Below are 18,752 nucleotides of genomic sequence, written 5' to 3'. Positions count from 1 at the left end.
ACGATGAGTAAATAATTACGAGTGATGCAGTGAATATCCAAGACTGAATATTTTGCAGTTATGAAAATTATATTTTTCAATAATTTTAAGTGATGTGGAAAATGCTCAGGCAATAATGTTAAGTGAAAATGTGGGACACAAATTTTACACGAAATAACCCTCCCGTGCATATGATGGATCACACCTATTGATAATACACATAGGAAAAAACACCTACAAATTACAAAAAATAGCAGCAGTGGCAAAAAAGAGTATATATTTCCAAGGCCTTTAGTGTATTCACAGATATGTGCAAACATTATCACAATCAATTCTAGAATATTTATCACCTCAAGGTTATTTACTTAAGACATTCAGAAAATCTTTCATAGGGGTCAACCCCTATGATTCTTACTGTAAATGATATCTCTGGTGACAGAGAGTTTGTCACGGGGAGGGAATTGGTTTAAAGAACGAAACTAAGATTATAGATAGGGCAGGCAGGTGTTGTTGTTGTTGCTGTTTTTAGAGGAAGATGGGTAAAAAAGCTGAATAGCGAAGGGATGTTTACCCGAGGGAGGCGATGGTGACTTAACACCCTTTCCTAGGAGTTGAGAGAGGCCAAGCTTTGGGAGCCATACTGCAGGGAGATATCCCATAAGGCTAGATAATGTGGACAGGAAAGTGAGAGAGGAATTTCAAGAGCTAGGGAGATAATTGAAACATATTAATCGGAGAGTAGGTTCTGAGCTTGATTACACTTGGCTAAAGCAACACGGGAGCGATGGTAGATTGGACACTGAGGACAGTCTACCCAGGGCATGTTGGGGACCGTAGGGCTTCGACAACCATCTATAGACTCCTTCCTCACCTCACCAAAAGACAGAACCTAGCTGGAGAAGGTGCACCCGTTTTATCCCAGCGGGTAGGTAGGATAAACGTGGATCGGGTCACCATGTACTGGAATATTACGCCAAGCAATGGGGCATCTCCTGACATTTTAAAGCTGTAACCTTAAGAAAAATCAAAGGAGCTATCATTTTATTTACCTGAAATAGCTTATAGAATATACTATCTCATGAAGTGGTATAGACGGAAAATAATGGTAGGTTCAAAGAGGCAGAGAGAATGTCAGTTAATGGATAGATCCAATATGACCAATTATGGAAAATGAAAATATTTGGAGAAAATGCATTTTTGCCCCCTTTCAGGGTTGATTTTTCAGAATGGGGCCTCCCAATTTTCGTTACTCCCATTATCAGGAGCAAATTAATGGGATGGGTAGACCAATGGCCAGATCCAGAGTCAAAAATATGTGGCTGCTTTATAGATTACTGAGATTTTGTAACGAAATAGGATCGCGTTGCTGTGTTAAGTGACACAAACAGGGCCTTTTTTTTTTTTTAAATTATATGTATTTATTTTAGAGCGCGTGCTCACACGGGAGCAGGGGGAGGGGCAGAGGGAGAGGGAATCTCGAGCAGACTCCCTGCTGAGTGTGGAGCCCTCGTGGGGCTCAGTCTCACGACCCTGAGATCGTGACCTGAGTGGAAATCAAGAGTCCGACACTTACCCGACTGAACCACCCAGGTGCCCCTGTATATATTATTTTTAGGTTTTTATATTTTTATTGAACATAAGTAATCTAGCTGGCTAAATCTACATACGTATAGAACATCAAGCACTTGACATTGTATTCTGCTTAAGAATGCAAGGTGTGTTATAGTTCTGTTTATGAAACTCAGGAAAAAGTAAAAGATATTTCTGTTTTGTTTCAAGTTTGCAGAGGGCACCAAGATCCAAGGCAGGTTATGTTATTTGACGGGCACGGAATGAGGACAGTCTAATTTCTCCTTGCATTCATGATTTTTCCGCAATAATTTTGTGTGTCTATATGGACTTCTTAAACTCTTTGATTTGTTAGAAAGCCATTATGTACAATGAAGGCACATTTTTTTCCCCTTTGTGTCAACAACAGTTTGCTGAAGAACAGAAACAAAATATTCTTCGAGCTTTAAAAAGGTACTTTGCCATTCTCTCACTTTATTCAAGCCTTTCTCTTCCTTTTTACCTCTTTTTGTCTTCTCTTTGAGTCATTTACATGCTTATTAGCACAAAGTGAACACAAAAAGTCAGGAGTGATTGAATTCAAATCAATTTTCCTACCTGTCAGCCAGCCAATTGAGTCAAGTTATAATTACGGGTTAAAATGAAGCTATGGGGGCGATAGAGTTCATCGAAATTCTGTTTATTCATTTGCAGATAATCAAGATGATTTGCATAATATTTGAGTTGGCTGTAATGAAAAACACTTGTTAACAGAGTGAACTAATCATATAGTATATAGACAGATCTGTTTAGTTATTAAAAAATATATAAATTCTTTGTAGGTTTTTAAAAATAGTTCTTGAGTTTACATGAATAGCTAAACAGACTTGGAAAAGGGAAGTAATTTGACATTTAAAAAGGTTTCCTCCGTGGGGCGCCTGGCTGGCTCGGCGGGTAAGCCTGCGGCGCTTGATCTCGGGGTTGTAAGTTCGAGCCCTATGTTGTGTGTCGAGCTTACTTGAAAATAGTCTTAAAAAAAGTACAAAAAAATAAAAAGGTTTCCTCTCTATGCACAAACTCGAAAGAGGAGAAAAAAAATGAGTTTTATTTTTTCCTCAGTGTTTCTGTGTTGGATTTAAATACCTTTAAAATCTCAATAGTAAGTTGTTCCTCAATTAAAGCTGAGATCCGAAAATTCATTCTGAAAGTGCTAGCTTTCGTCATGTGCTGCCATTTTGGCTTGGAAGGCATACACGTAAGATCAGTCTCTTTGGATTATTCAGCTAATTATCCCTCTCGAACCACAGAAGCTTCTGGCTTTGTAGTTCTCACAGCTCTCTCCCAGGTTCTGTGGAGGATACTCAGCTGAATTAGCTACGGTCCCTTGACAATGTCTTACTGGTGCTTTTTTTTTTTCCTTTTTTGTAATTCGATTCTTACTCACTTGAGGTTGAGCCTGCCAACTCCCTTACCCAAAGTAAAAGACCTGAGGTGTTAATCCCTACTCATTGATGGCGAATGCTAAATTGGAAGCAACAACTCAGAAATCCAAGACTCCTTATCCAATTACATTGCCAGCTCTCCAGGCCAGTCATGCTCAGCGTCATCAGGGCAATGAGAACGCGAGGTCTCACCTTGGTAAACCTGACAGCGCAGTTTGAGTCAGCTTTAGCAAATCCTAAAATGCAAAGTCTGTCCAAGGAAGTGAAAGGTAGTGGGGGAGTGTTTTGTTTTTGTTAAGTTCGGGGCACAGAGGTTTATGTGTGTCATGGTTAAGACTGGTTCTGGGGGCGCCTGGGTGGCTCAGTCGGTTAAGCATCTGCCTCTGGCTCAGGTCATGATCCCAGGGTCCTGGGATCGGGCCCCACATCAGGCTCTCTGCTCAGTGAGGAGCCTGCTTCTCCCTCTCCCTCTGCCTCTCCCCCTTCTTGTATGTTCTCTATCAAATAAGTAAATAAATAAAATCTTAAAAAAAAAAAAAGACTTGTTCTGGGGGCACCTGGGTGGCGTAGTTACTAAGCATCTGCCTTCGGCTCAGGGCATGATCCCAGAGTCCTGGGATCGAGCCCCGCATTGGGCTCCCTGCTCTGCTGGGAGCCTGCTTCTTCCTCTCCCACTCCCCCTGCTTGTGTTCCCTCTCTCGCTGGCTGTCTCTCTCTCTCTGTCAAATAAATAAATAAAATCTAAAAAAAAAAAAAAAAAAGACTTGTTCTGGGCTCCATTGGGTAATAGGTTTGAATGCTGTCTCACTAATGTGTGACACTGGACCTACCTGAGCCTCAATTTCTTCATCTGTAAAATGGGCATAATAAAAGACCCTCCCTTGCAGGGTTTTTGGGAAGAATCCAATGACATAACAAGATATAAAAGGCTTGGTATATGGTCATGCTCAGTGTAAGTGGTAGAGAAAGTATAAGGCACAGTTCTCCCCTCGAGGTGTTTAAGATCTTGCTTAGGAGACAAAAATATGGAAAGCACCCACAGAGCCATTCCGTGCTATATGTAAATGCCACCAGTGGTTGGTAAAGACCATCAGGGCTGTAGGCAAGAGAGGTTGGGGGTTGGGCTGTTGGAGAAATCCCGTGAGCCAAGGTGTGGATTAGGAATAAGCATGATGCAATGATCTCATGAAAAGTACATTTTTTTCCTTAGTTGTTTGCTTTAAGAAAGGTTGGTGTCTTGAATGCAATTTGTATGTGGGTTTTTTGTGCCAAGATTTGTCCTGAAAAACAATCTTTATGAAAATATGTTCATGTCTATTTTGCCAAGTTGGGTTGTACTAACTGGAAAGATGGCCGGCCCTCCCCCAGCATCGTTGTCAGATTATATTAACTCAAAGCTTCTTCCGTACTTGGGAGTTCCTTTTGGGAAAGAGGGGAAGAAATGAACTGGTAAAAGGTAATCATGGGATTTAGAAAAGACAAGGTCATAAAAAAGTCAAATACTCGAGTCCAGCCTTATGAACACCTTTATTACAGGTAGGTTTCCTTTGTTCTGCGCCTTGTGGGGCCCTCTCGAAATCCCTAGTCTACCGTGGTGGCTCATCTGTCACTTCTCTTCATCCTGATGTGCCACTGTTGACAGTTACCTACTCTCTGATCTTACAGAATTTATCAACAAAAGTAGAAGACAAGATGAAATGGGCAGAGACTGCATCTAAACCCATTGAGGGAAAGTTTTCTGATCGACACGAATGTGCACGTACTGGCTTGTACACTTGAGTGTGCAGAAATGCTTGCATGGTCACTTTGTGGGAAGATGTGGCTGTCAGAGGGTGTGGCGGAGGCATGGAAGCCACGTGGCGTTGAAGTTACAGTAGCGTCTGGGATCGACTCGAATGTCTTGGGTTTATCTACCTCCCCTGTTAAACGGTGAACTTGTCAAGGGCAGGGTCCGGTTCTCTTTCGTTTCTGTATCACCAGGTGCTGGCACGGGGCCTGGACCTCAGCAGGGACTCGAGAAGTGTGCGGTAGAGCAGACTCACTTTGTTTTCTGCGTTGCCGGAAGTTGCATGCCCCCAGTGGCCATTTTGAGTGCCAGGTGGCATTTTAAGATATTCTCTGTGGAGCAAGCACTCCACCCCCCGCTACACATGTCTGAAACCAAAGGGGAGCTGAAGGTCTTGGAGAGGGGGTCTGGAGACATGCGGGAGGGAGGGAGTATTTGGGAGGAACGCCAGGAAGGAGAGACTCATTGAGTAACCCCCTCTCTTTGACTGTGTTACTTCTTTCCTAAGATTGTTGTTATTTTCAAAAAGAATATGGTCTGATGCCACTGAAACAGTGGTCCGGTCACAATGCTGTGGAAATGGGCTTCTGACTTTTGGGCTAAGTCATTCTATTTCCTAAACCAGTCGTTGCCATGCTCCCTCTTGCCCTGAAACTTACCTTGGAGAGGGGGGTGGTCGTGGTGGTGGAGGTGTTTGAATTAGCCCTGGGCTCCGCTGCCAAGCCTGCCGCCTGCTCTCTGGTCTCCCTCCCAGTGGACTGTAGGAGGGATTCTGGGAAGCCAGGGTTCACTTTAGACTTGCAGAAGAGACATTCTTTTTTTTTTTAAAGATTTTATTTATTTATTTGACAGAGACAGCCAGCGAGAGAGGGAACACAAGCAGGGGGAGTGGGAGAGGAAGAAGCAGGCTCATAGCAGAGGAGCCTGATGTGGGGCTCGATCCCAGAACGCTGGGATCACGCCCTGAGTCAAAGGCAGATGCTTAAGGACTGCGCCACCCAGGCGCCCCCAGAAGAGATATTCTTAGAATTCTTAAGGAGAACTGGTTTCTAAAGTAAAAGATTTACCGGTAAACTAATGACCTTTGGTGTAGTACAGAAGAAACCCACGCTGATTCCGCATCGTTGCAGAGAAATGTCATGTGATCATTATTGCTTTTTAAATGCAGTTGAAATTACGTGGTTAAGTTTCTAATGATAATATAAAGGCTTGCTAGTAATGTGAGCTTTTAAATACATGAGTGGTTGTGTTTACAGAGAACAAACTGGCGGTTGCTGGAGGGGAGGCCGGTGGGGGTGTGAAATAGGTAAAGGGGATTAAGAAGTACACCCTTCCAGTTATGGAATAAATAAGTCTTGGCGATGAAAGGTACAGCACAGGGAATATATTCCATAATATTGTAGTAACATTGTGTGGCGACAGATGGTGACTACTCTGAGTCACGTATAGAATTGTTGAATCACTATGTTGTACACCTGAATCTGATAGAACCTTGTATGTTAGTTACACTTCAATTAAAAAAAACACAAGTGGTTGGGTGGCTGAATATATACATGCGCATACCTATTTGCATGTTTTAGGATTACAAGCATGGTGTTGTAATTATACATATAGAGCTAAGAGGATGAAAGATCAGTCCTCTTGTACAGCAGACGTGGAGGAACTACCACAAAATCATAAAATCTACGTATTTGAGGCTGTCAGTGATTCCCAGTTAGGATCCATTGTTTCCTCTCTTTGGACCAAGAAGTAGACCGTAACGGTATCTGTGTATCTGTACTGATGAATTTCCTTTTTCAATCTCTGTCCTTCCTCTCTGTGTTAGAAATCGAAAAGTCATCTCTTTTTTTCTTCATTTCTTCACTCTTCATTTTTTTCTTCATTTCTTCACTCTTCATTTCTTCACAGTTTTAGGGTTTACAGCGTGGACATCTGTTTAGATTTGGTCCTAAATAAGCCTAGAAGAGTGTCCTGTGTCCCAAACCGTAGTACAAAGGTTGATATTTTAAATTATATTTTATTGCTGGGGCACCTGACTGGCTCAGTCAGTGGGTGGAGCATGTGACTCTTGATCTCGGGGTAGTGAGTTCGAGCCCCACGTTGGGGGTAGAGTTTACTTAAAAAAAAAAACAGAAAAAAATAGATTTTATGAGAGATTAGAAAAATACTGATTTATTTTCCTTTATGTGGATGGGGGGGATATACAGCTTACTGTTTCAATAAACATATTTCAATGAAGAAGAGATTTGACTGGAAGAAAAAGACAAAGTATATGAGAGTGCAGAAGGTATGCCAAAGTCTTGAAGACTGTATGCGAGTAAGTTGAGTTTGGAAAACACGGCTAAAAAGAGAATCAGGAGTTGGGATACTTGGATTCGAATCCTGGTCCTGCTACTAGATGTGGACATCTGAACTTCCTCAAGCCTCTGAGCCTGTTTCTTCGTGTAGGACGTTGAAATGATGGCGTTTTCCTTGTCTCCTCGGCAGGTTGTGGTAAAGACACAGGTAGAATGTATATGGAAAGTGTTTCCTGACGGCCGCAAAGTGATCTTCAAGTGAAACGACAAAATAAAAAATTAATAAAATTACTGCAAGTTATTTCAAGAGACCTTCCGAATCCGTGAGCCAGAACGTTCAAAGGCAAACCGTTTGGGGCTTTTTTTTTTCTTTATGGTACAAACTGAGTCGGTTCCAAATTTAGGTTGACGGTTTTCCTGTCACTACTTACGAGGAGAAGGCAGAAACATATGCTTGCTTCTCTCCAGATTGTAGAAGCGCTTTTGCCTTTTACTGCACGCTGCCGTAGAACCGTCCGGACGTACCGAGGGGGACCTTGCTGTTTTCTGAGTGTTTATAAAGTACTGTCTGTTATCACACAATTTCCTTGCGTTGGGAAAAAGCACCTTCTCTGGCCCCGTCAGGGCACAAAGGGGCAGGAAGGAAAACCTGCGAACCCGGGAGAGAGACCGTTTCTGTGTGTGAGGGAAGCTTTATTAAGGGAAACCCTGTGAGTCTCATAACCCAGGGGTAAAGCTGAATAGCGAAGTTAGACAAGGGATGTGTTCTAGACCACAGGGCAGAGCCACCATGAAATCGTGATAATTCTAAGTGTCAAAGGGTTTCCTTGTCTCCGATGCCAAGAGAGTTACCACTGAATTCTGGACGAGAAACTTCGGGTGAGGTTGTTCGGGGGCTGACGCCTAATGTAGCCTCTCTCCTCCACTTGCAGTTTGAATTGTGCTTTTTTTTTTTAAAGATATTATTTATTTGACACAGAGAGAGAGACACAGTGACAGAGGGAACGCGAGCAGGGGGAGTGGGAGAGGAAGAAACAGCTTCCCTGACCAGGGAGCCTGATGCAGGGCTCGATCCCAGGACCCCGGGATCATGACCCGAGCTGAAGGCAGACGCTTACCGACAGAGCCACCCAGGCGCCCCAGAATTGTGCTTTTAATGCCTGTGAGGCCTGGGATTGGAGGCGGCTGGGTGGGGGGAGGGTCGGTCCTTCCTCTTTTTCTTCTGAAGCAGATCAAGCCTGCTTCACAGGCCTAGATCTGCCATTAGGGTAAGTTTTGTGGGACTCAGAACAGCCACCCCAACTTTTTCCACAATGGAGCTACCCCTGACAAAGGAAGTAGGAGTGAAGACCCAGAACGCTTAGTTTATTTTTTTTAAGATTTTTATTTATTTATTTGAGAGAGACAGAGCACAAGCAGGGGGAGAGGCAGAGGGAGAAGCAGGCTCTCCCCTGAGCAGGGAGCCCAATGCAGGACTCGATCCCAGGACTCTGGGATCATGACCTGAGCCGAAGGCAGACGCTTAACCGACTGAGGCACTCAGGTGCCCCCAGAACACTTAGTTTAGTCATTTTTTTAAAAGATTTTATTTATTTATTTGACAGCGAGAGAGGGAACACAAGCAGGGGGAGTGGGAGAGGAAGAAGCAGGCTCCCGGGAGCCCGATGCGGGGCTCGATCCCAGGACCCCGGGATCACACCCTGAGCTGGAGGCAGATGCTTAACGACTGAGCCACCCAAGCGCCCCAAGTTCAGTCAGTTTTAAATGAAAAGTGAAACCTTGTTTTCTAGAACATGAATCTAGGGCTTCAAAACATCGGGAGAACTGAGGGGTTGTTTTTTAGAAGGCTTACATTCTACTGTATGTTTAAACAAGTGATTCATTTGGACATATGCTTTTTCCAGATGAATTTGACAACTACATTAGGAAGCTGAAGGAAGATTTTTTTTCTTTTTCGAAGTTCCTTGGAGAAGGTACTTGTGAAATTATTGTACAGAGATGAACAGATGCTAATTCAACAGGTTAAACATTGAAATTTGAGGACTGTTTTTGCATCTGTATTGAGAGGATAGTTGGCATTAAAAGCAAGACTTGGAAATTATTTTCAGTGCCTAAGGCTTGCCTTTTTAGATGCAGCTTTATTCACTTCTCTGAGCGATTGATCAGAGACTCAGAACGTTAGGCAGGAAGAGGCAGTCAGTTTCCTTGCACTTGGGTCCATGAAAACGTGGTAGATATACGACAAGGGGCTCAAATTTTACTATCAGAAAACCTCCGAGTTCCCCAAATAGGAATTGTTTCTTCTGCTTCAACTCATTTTGCACTAGTGTTCACAGACATGCTAGGGGGTGATCAGCTGGATTTGATCTTACGTGCCCACAAATTCAAATTTTTTTAAAAGATTTTATTTATTTGACGGAGAGAGAGACAGCCAGCGAGAGAGGGAACACAAGCAGGGGGGAGTGGGAGAGGAAGAAGCAGACTCACAGCGGAGGAGCCTGATGTGGGGCTCGATCCCAGAACGCCAGGATCCACGCCCTGAGCCGAAGGCAGACGCTTAACTGCTGTGCCACCCAGGCGCCCCCACAAATTCAAATTTAAGACTCGTAATGAAGTATATCTTCCTTAGGATCTTCCCCGCCCCCCCCCAGGTTTATTGAGGTATAATTGAAAAAGAAAATTGTACATGTTTAAAGTGTGCACTGTGATCCTTTACTATATGTATACATTGTGAAATGACTACCACAGTCAAGTGAATGAACGCATTTATCACCTCACATACTTAATTTTTTCTGATGAGAATGCTTCAGCTCTACGGTCTTAGTAAATTTCAATACCCAATACGGAATTAGTGACTATAGTCGCCATGTGGTGTGTTAGATTTCCGGAACTTACTCATCAGATAACTGAAGTTTGTACCTTTTGATCAATCTCTCCCCATTTCCCTTATGTCCCCACCCCAGCAAGCACCACTCTACTTTTTTTAGATTTCACGTATAAATGATACCATACAGTATTTGGGGTTTTTGGGTTTTTTTGTCAGAAGAGCGCATGAAAGCCCAGGTACTCGTCACCCATCTTAGCTTCAACAATTATCAAGTCTTTGTCCTCCTTTCTGGCCCTACCCCAATGGGAGGTTTTTTGTTTTTTTTTTAATTGAAATATAGTTGACATACAACATGATACTAGTTTCTGGTGTACAACATAGTGTTTTGACATTTATATACATTATGAAATGTTCGCCATGATAAGTGTCATTACCATCTGTTATTAAACAAAGTTATTACAATAACATTGACTCTATTCCCTGTGCTGTAATTTTCATGCCCTTGGCTTATTTTATAACTGGAAGTTGGCACCTCTTATTCCCCTTCACCTATTTTTACCCATCCCCCACCCAGTGAAATCATACGGTATTTGTCTTTCTCTGACTTACTTCACTTAGCATCATACACTCTAGATGCATCCATGTTGTGGCAAGTGGCAAGATTTCATTCTTTTTTTAATGGCTGAGTAATACTCCTCTGTGTGTGTGTGTGTGTGTGTGTGTGTGTGGTGTGTGTGTATGTGTGTGTGTGTGAGAGAGAGAGAGACAGATATCTTTATCCATGGTACCATGCAGTTTTTGTCTTTGTCTGGCTTATTTCACTTTAATGCCCTCTAGGTTCATCCATGTTGTTGCAAATGGCAGGATGTCCTTCTTTCGGATGGCTGAACAGTATTTCGCTGTATGTGTACACCACATTTTCTTATCCTTTCATCTGTTGAGAGACACTTAAGTTTTTTCTGTATCTTGGCTCTTGTGAATAAAATTGCTATCAACATGGAAGTGCGGATATCTCTCTGAGATACTGCTTTTGTTTTCTTTGGCTATATACCCAGAAGCAGGATTGCTGGATCATATGGTAGTTCCATTGTTAATTTCATGAGGAACTTCCATACTCTTTTTTTTAGGGTCTTTTAGATTTGTTGAATACTGATGTTTATTAGTTAGAGTGGTTTAATCTTTCTAAGTAATCTTAGAGAGGAAACTCTGAGATGCTCTTCAGATATGGAACTGAGATATAGCTGTGACTTAATTGTGACCAGTATAAAAACTGTTCTGGTGTATAGCAGAATTATCTACAATGGCCAAATTATGGACACAGGCCAAGTGTCCATTGACTGATGAGTGGATAAAGAAGAGGTGGTGTATATATACACAATAGAATATGACTCAGCCATCACAAAGAATGGAATCTTGCCATTTGCAATGATATGGATGGAACCAGAGGGTATTATGCTAAGTGAAATAAGTCAGGCAGAGAAAGGCAAATACCATGTGATTTCACTCACATGCGAATTTAAGAAACAAAACAATTGAGCCAAGGGGGAAGAAAGAGAGAGACACATAAACCAAGACACAGACTCTTAACTGTAGCGAACACACTGATGGTCACCAGAGGGGCGGTGGGTGCGGGTTTGGGGGGAGTAGGGGGTGGGGATTAAGGAGGGCATCACTTGTGATGAGCACCGGGTGTTGTACGGAAGTGTTGAATCACTATATTGTACACCTGAAGCTAATATTACGCTGTATGTCACCTAAGTGGAATTTAAATAAAAACTTAAAAAAAAAAAAACTGTTCTCAAAGGATTGTGCGGATATGCTATACCGGAGACTGCCTCAAGTACTCTGTACGCAAATATGATTCTGATTCCATTATGATACTCAGTTTCAGTGTGTCTTATATTCGAGTTTTCTTTATGTTGTTTTTTTTAAGAAAAATTCTGAGTAATTTTAATTTGATGTGGTAAAACACTGCTATTGGGAAGCATTCCTATATACCCACCTCGGTTTGGAATAGTGTGTTGTGCCGTAGCGCCGGTCGAATCTGAGTATCTCAGAGCTTATCCGACAATTAACGATTGGATGCCCACCGTGCGCCAGGTGCCGCTCTAGGTGCTGGAGTCGCCACAGTGAACAAAGAAAGGGACATCTCTGCCCTCAGGCAGGCAGAGAGGTAAAGTAGACGTGCTATCACATGGTGGTAAGCTGAGTGAAGAAAAGAATGATAGGAAGGTAGGTGGTGGGATCCTCTTCCAAGTTCAGTGTCTTGCATGTTTGTATCTTTGTGTATTTCTGAGGGGGAGGAAAGGCTGCATGACGGAGAAAGAACGGAGCCTTTGTAGTCACAGACCTAGGTTTGAATTCTAGCTCCGAAGGCAGACAAGTTACTGAGCGTGGAGTCGAGAGCAGAGGTTCCTCGTCTGTCAAATCGTGACAAAGATTAAGCCTATTTCGGGCTGCCTGGGTGGCTCAGTCGTTAAGCGTTTGCCTTCGGCTCAGGTCATGATCCCAGGGTTCTGGGATCGAGCCCCGCATCAGGCTCCCTGCTCAGTGGGAAGCCTGCTTCTCCCGCTCCCACTCCCCCTGCTTGCGTTCCCTCTCTCGCTGTGTCTCTCTCTGTAAAATAAATAAAATCCTTAAAAAAAAAGATTAAGCCTATTTCTATTCATTCATTCATTCATTCATTCATTCATGCTTGCTAGCTCGCTCGCTCGCTGTATGGACTGAGCCAGCCAGGTGCCCCAGGTCAAGCCGATCTCCTAGGGTGGCTGTGAGTGGGACCTGAAAAAATCTGGAGAAGCACTTGGCACAGTGCGCGGCACGCAGAAGGGCTTGGTAAATGCTCACTCTTGTCACTCTTACTAATAAATCATAGCCCGGATTTCTCAGACCCCGACGCTGCTCCTTGTAACCTTAGCCCCAGGCTGGGGCCCTATTCTCAGGGGCCAGGTCACCCGGAAGTCTGACAGGGATCCCCTGACTTCGCCACCTACGACCCCACCCTTTCACATGTTCGGTTACCCAGGGAACAGAGCCAATTCTCTAAGAATCAACTGACAGGCTTCCAAATAGAGCACTTTTTGTTTTACCTTACAGTTTTGGAAGGCACCTGGAAAAGCGGGGTGCGGCGCTAACTCTCCAACTCCTGGCTTTAGCGGAGAGATGTGTGTGTGTGTCTGCGTGTGTTTGGCATGTTGTGCTGCTAGTGACAGAGTATGTGTCTCTTGAGAAAGTGTCCCAAGGGCGTACTGCCGTCAGCAGTCCCTTCTTCAGTGAAATCGGGTATCTTTCGCACATGGACAGGTATTTGTATCTTCTGAGTTTGACCCTATTAACTTTGTTTTTGTCTCTTATTAAGGAAAAGACCAAAATTGTTGAGCCCTTGGACTATGAGAATGTGATCACCCAAAGGAAAACCCAGATTTACAGCGACCCCCTCAGAGACCTGCTTATGTTTCCAATGGAAGATATCTCTGTGAGTTCACAAGCATTTCTTTAAAGGAAAACACTCACACTTTCCAGGCCCGTTCTTACGGCAAGAATGTTCCTTGTCTTCTAGATCTCGGTGATAAGTCGTCAGCGCAGAACAGTGCAGTCCACTGTACCAGAAGATGCTGAGAAAAGGGCCCAAAGTTTGTTTGTCAAAGAGGTAAGACCTTCAGAGGCCACAGGGGACCATGATTATGTTCAAAAAAATATTTTTCCTTTAGTGTCAATGGGAAATAAAACGACTGTAACTTAGCAGACCTCCGTGACAAGTCTAGATGATGTGGCAAATAGCATAGGTTCTTAGTTCCTCCCTTTTGGATTTGAATACTCTCTGAACTTGGAGTCAGAGTGTCCCAAAGTGTGTATGAATTGGGATTTTTTGCTGCCAATTGGTTTAGGGAGACCATGTTAATCCCCAAGGGACGATCCCAGTACCAACACTTTCCAAATGATTAAAAGTCCGTCAGCTTCCTTTACCAGACTTTAAAAAACTGGATATATGTAGACTTGTTTGATGTTTCAAATTAAAGATTCCTATTTTCTTTCAGTGCATTAAAACCTATAGCACAGATTGGCATGTGGTAAACTACAAGTATGAAGACTTCTCTGGAGACTTTCGAATGTTGCCATGGTAAGTGTAGAAGCTTCTCAGTGGTACTTTATAGTAAAGCAAGGCCTTAAGCGACCGGCTTGTTTGGTAAATGTACTTTGGACGATTGAGTATGTTTTCACTTTGCACACTGAAATTCTTTCCAAAACGTATGAGTTTGCTTTTTGGCTTTGATGCATCTGTATTGACCATAAAGTCATCTTCTTCTAGTTCTGGATAACGTAGTGAGCACTTCCCAGCGATGTCAATGAAAATGCTAGAAGGGGGGCAATTGGATGGCTCAGGAGGTTAAGCATCTGAATTTGGCTCAGGTCATGATCTTGGGGTCCTGTGATTGAGCCCTGCGTCGGGCTCCCTGCCTGACGGGGAGTCTGCTTCTCCCTCTGCCCCTCCCCCTGCTCATGCTTTCTCTTTCTCTCTCTCTCAAATAAATAAATAAAATCTTAAAAAAAAAATGCTAGAAGGTATTTGGTTCGATTCGACGACCCCAGACATCCCTTGACAAAAGCACATCTCTTTCAGTTAAGTTGACGGACTGCCATGAGCACCCTGGCCCAGGAGCCAGTTCAAATCTTATTTGTTGAGGTTCAAATCTTATTTCTGCCACTTACTAGCTGGATGACCTTGGGCCAGTCACTCAATCTCTTTGAGCCTCCCCGTTCTCCCTTTCCTCTTCTAGAGTACTACTAACCTCATAGGCTATCTATTATCTAGGAAATGTTTTCAAGAAATAAGACGTTGTGTAGCTTCTTGTAGTTTTCAAAACACTTCCCTAGAAGAGAAAACAGTCATGAAAACGTCCTTTAAAATTGAATCCTGAGATAGATGACCAGTCCAAGTTCATATAGCAGACAGATGGAGGAGCCAGAATTACACTGTGTTGCTTTTTCTTCTGGGGAAAGATAAGGTTCTGCCACCACTAACAGCCCCGGCCCACGTTCTCTGGCAGTTCTGCCCTCCCTGACGAAGTATCTGGGCTTAGTTGTAGCTTCGCCGCGGGCTGCCCATGTGGGAGTCCTTACAGAAAAGGTAATGTAAGTTTACTCAGAGGGGAAACTGAGTTTGGAAAGGAGAAAAGAATGTATTCTCCTCGTGTCTTGGCATTTTCTCGGTTGTAAAAGAGAGAAATCTACTCATCTTGCTTTTATTTTTTTTTGTCTGTTCTCTTCAGTATCTGAGATAATTCTCTTGTGTTTTCAGCAAATCTCTGCGACCAGAAAAGATTCCCAGTCACGTATTTGAGATTGATGAGGACTGTGAGAAAGACGAGGTAAAAGTGGTGGCTGCTGCACTGGTGTCCTCAAGGTCGCTCCTGCCAACAGAGATTTCCTTGAGAAAAGATGAGGGACAGAATTGTTTTTGAGTGGGCCGACTTTCAAGCTAATGAGTGTTTTAAAAAAATTTTTGAAAATTGTTGCATTTCCAAATGGAGTTTAGGAAAAATCAAGTGAAATGGGCTGTGATTTGTATATAAACATGTTTTCCCACCTGTGGGAGATGCTAGTGGGGCTGGTTTTCCCTGCGCTGGGCATGTGGCATGGTGATTCATCTGGACCCCCCTGTGTAATAGGTCCCTCTTGGGACAGATGGCCTGATGTCTGTGACATTTTGAGGTGCAGTTTGACTGTTTACTTAATGCAGAAGATTCTCCCAGAAGATGGCCCATAAGATTCAGTAATTATTGAGTACCTGCTGTGTGCGTGGCATAGAGCCTTTTTTCCCCTAGTTAATGATTTCAAGTTTCGTCAGGCATCTTTGTGGGGGTGGGGGAGACGTTATGCTTTAATTAGAAAATGGAGCAGGGCCCAGTTCTTGTCCCCCAAAAGTTGGATTAGATGGCTGGCTGTTTCACTGATGGTTTTTGCCGTATTTCAGGATTCCTCTTCGCTATGTTCTCAGAAGGGTGGTGTCATAAAACAAGGCTGGTTGCATAAAGCAAATGTAAATAGCACCATCACGGTTACCATGAAGGTAAGAAGTAGTTATTATATTATTTCATCATTTTAAGGATATTGTCATGAGTTAACCTGTGTGGAAAAAGTATTTCTTTAAAAAATTGTTTACAGGGGCGCCTGGGTGGCTCAGTCGGTTGGGCGTCTGCCTTCGGCTCAGGTCACGATTCCCAGGCCTTGGGATCAAACTGCACATTGGGCTCCCTGCTCAGGGATTCTGCTTCTCCCTCTCCCTCTGCCCTTCCCTCCCCCCAGCCCCTGCTTGTGCTCTCTCTCTCCCTCAAATAAATAAATAAATAAATATTTAAAGAATGTTTACAGTGAGCCCTAGCAAAAAAAAAAAAAAAAGACGATTCTCACAGATGTATAGAATTTAAAAACTCTGCAACCTCAGGATAAATTTGGAAGTGTAACTTTTTAAAGAAACATAATTATTCTGAATCAGGAAGTTTAAAAAGGAGGCTGTCATTCAACTATACTTCAATTAAAAATAAAAAAAAATTCAGGAAGGAGGCTGTCAGTTGAATGAAGATAATGACATTGAAACAAAAGGGCATCACAGGTCCCTATGTGGGATAGAAGGATAGAGTCATCCGTTTATTTAGCAAATATTAATTAGGTGCATATTCCGTGCTGATCACTGAGGGGAACTCTATGGATGTGTGAGATGAGGTCCCTGGCCTCCAGCGGTCTCCAGATGAGATAAGAAACATATCCAATTTACTACTCTACAGAGCGGTACCTTAGTGCTGTCCGAGAATTACAGAGTTTGTAGTCTGGCCAGAGTAGTGAGTTTGTGTATGGGGCTTGTAGGAGATAGAGGTAGAAACAGAGAGAGAGGGGAAATGGTGCAGGGTCTCGAATGGCTCGGGCATAAAGTTGGCTTTCGTTCCAGAGGTTGTGAAGAGCCATTAAAATCCGAAGGTAAAACTAACAAGCTACTTGAAGATTCTGAGCAGAAAAACAAAGTATTCTCTCATACCAAATATAACTGTTCCTGCAGAGACTCAATACAAGATCACGTGGTTGGCCGAGGCCGATTCACACTTCCATGAAGTCTTGAAGGTCATTCTGTCTTTCACATAGCCTGCAAGCAGAAACCATGGGTGTCTACCAGGAGAAGACTCCAATTTTATCTTCATTTAATATTTTGCCCGCTGCTTTCCATTGAGCGGCTATGTCCAGTTCTCACTTTCATTTCCAAGTGCTGAAACTAATGAATCCGAGCTGTAGGAAGCTTCCTGTGTGTCTCCCGCGCTCACCATGGGCTTTAGCCTGTGGGGATGAATGCATTTGTTTCGGACTTCATATGGACTTCAAACACTCCGTGCTGGGTGTTTTGTATTCTGTATCTCATTTAATCCTTGCGGCCGCCCTAGGATAGAGGGGTCCTATTTTTGTTCTTAGTTTAAGACATGGAAAGTGAGGCACAAAGAAATTAATGGTTACCCCAAGGTCACATGGCCCCAAATTCAGACACGGGATTTGAACCTAGGCAGGCTGACGCCTGAGCCTGTCGGTGCCGACTAGCTGAGTGAGTGAAACTCGAGTCTTTATCGTACCATATTTCCTATCAGAATTACCAGATTCAGCCGGGGGCCTGGGTGGCTCAGTTGGTGAAGCATCTGCCTTCGGCTCAGGTCATGATCCCAGGGTCCTGGGATCGAGTCCCGAGTCGGGCTCCCTGCTCAGTGGAGAGTCTGTTTCTCCCTCTGCTCCTCCCTCTGCCCATCCCCCTCCCCCTGCTTGTGCTCGTTCTCTCTTTCTCAGATACAGAAAGAAAGAAAATCTTAGGGAAAAAAACCTTTCAGGTTCAGAAATGTGTGTGCGAAGACTATAATTCAGTGCAGATTGCCAGAAAATGGTTCTGTGGGTTTTGAGTCCACTCTCAGCATACTCAAAATATTAAACTGTTTTCTCCATACTTACGCTGTAGCCCAACATGAATATAATGTATGGAAATATGGATTCGTAGAACAAGACATTGGGGGAATTAATACCTTTACAAAACAATTCACCACGGGATTCTTTTCAATAGTGAATTACTCTAATGCCTTTAACATAGAATTTGCTTTGCATACAACTTTTTAGGAGCCCATTTATTATAAACCAAAATACAGTTGCCTGTAAAAAGCACATGCTTTAAATTTTCCTCCATAATTTGTGAAACACAGCTTGGTTGATGCGGTGGGCAGAATAATGGCCTCCCAAAGATGGCCGTGTCCTAATCCCCAGCACCTGTCAATGTTTCCTTTCATGGCAAAGGGGAGTCAAGATGGCTAATCAGCACATTGGGAGAGGAGCCTGGGTTATCCAGGTGAGCTCAGTGTGATCACAAGGATCCTTGTCCTTGGAACAAGGAGGCAGAAGAGGAGAGTCAGGGAAGGACGAGGGAGGACAGAAGCAGGGTCAGAGGGAGATGCTTCGTTGCCGGCTTTGAAGACGGCGGAAGGAGCCACTGGTCAGGAAATGCAGGCAGCCTCTGCAAGCTGGAAAAGGCAAGGAAATGGCTTCTCCCCTAGAGATTCTAGAAAGGGACACAGCTCTGCTACAACCTAGATTTTCGCCCAGCGAGACCCATGTCGGACTTCTGCTCTGTAGAACCGGAAGAGAATACATTTTGTTTTAAGCCACTGAGTCTGTGGTAATTTGTTGCGATGACCGTAGAAAGCGAATTCAGTCAAGTAGTCAAAGATGGATTGCTTAGCTTACGTGTTGTCTATCCCTGAGGTTGCAAACGCCACCACTCATGGGGGCCAGGCAGGAGCCATAAATTCACGAAGTGGGTGGTGGATCTGAGGCAACTTAGTGACCACATGGCC

The 18,752-nt window shown here is 43.5% G+C and overlaps 1 protein-coding gene across 2 annotated transcripts in view; it reads left to right on the top strand.

Moving 5' to 3' along the window:
* DOCK11 (dedicator of cytokinesis 11) overlaps positions 1-18,752 on the top strand; it is a 183,821-nt gene that overhangs the window by 33,317 nt on the left and 131,752 nt on the right. For both annotated transcript variants that reach the window (XM_087859834.1, XM_087859833.1), the window contains exons 2-6: positions 13,238-13,354; positions 13,439-13,528; positions 13,917-13,999; positions 15,179-15,248; positions 15,854-15,949. In XM_087859834.1, coding sequence (XP_087715960.1) covers positions 13,238-13,354; positions 13,439-13,528; positions 13,917-13,999; positions 15,179-15,248; positions 15,854-15,949 — 456 coding nt within the window. The remainder of the gene's footprint in view (positions 1-13,237; positions 13,355-13,438; positions 13,529-13,916; positions 14,000-15,178; positions 15,249-15,853; positions 15,950-18,752) is intronic.

This window comes from Ursus americanus, chromosome X (genome assembly GCF_024610735.1).
Source record: "Ursus americanus isolate L20-20 chromosome X, mUrsAme1.1.p, whole genome shotgun sequence".
In the NCBI taxonomy this organism is placed as follows: domain Eukaryota; kingdom Metazoa; phylum Chordata; class Mammalia; order Carnivora; family Ursidae; genus Ursus; species Ursus americanus.
Note: the sequence above shows the minus strand (reverse complement) of the source record. Positions and strands in the feature narration are given on the sequence as shown.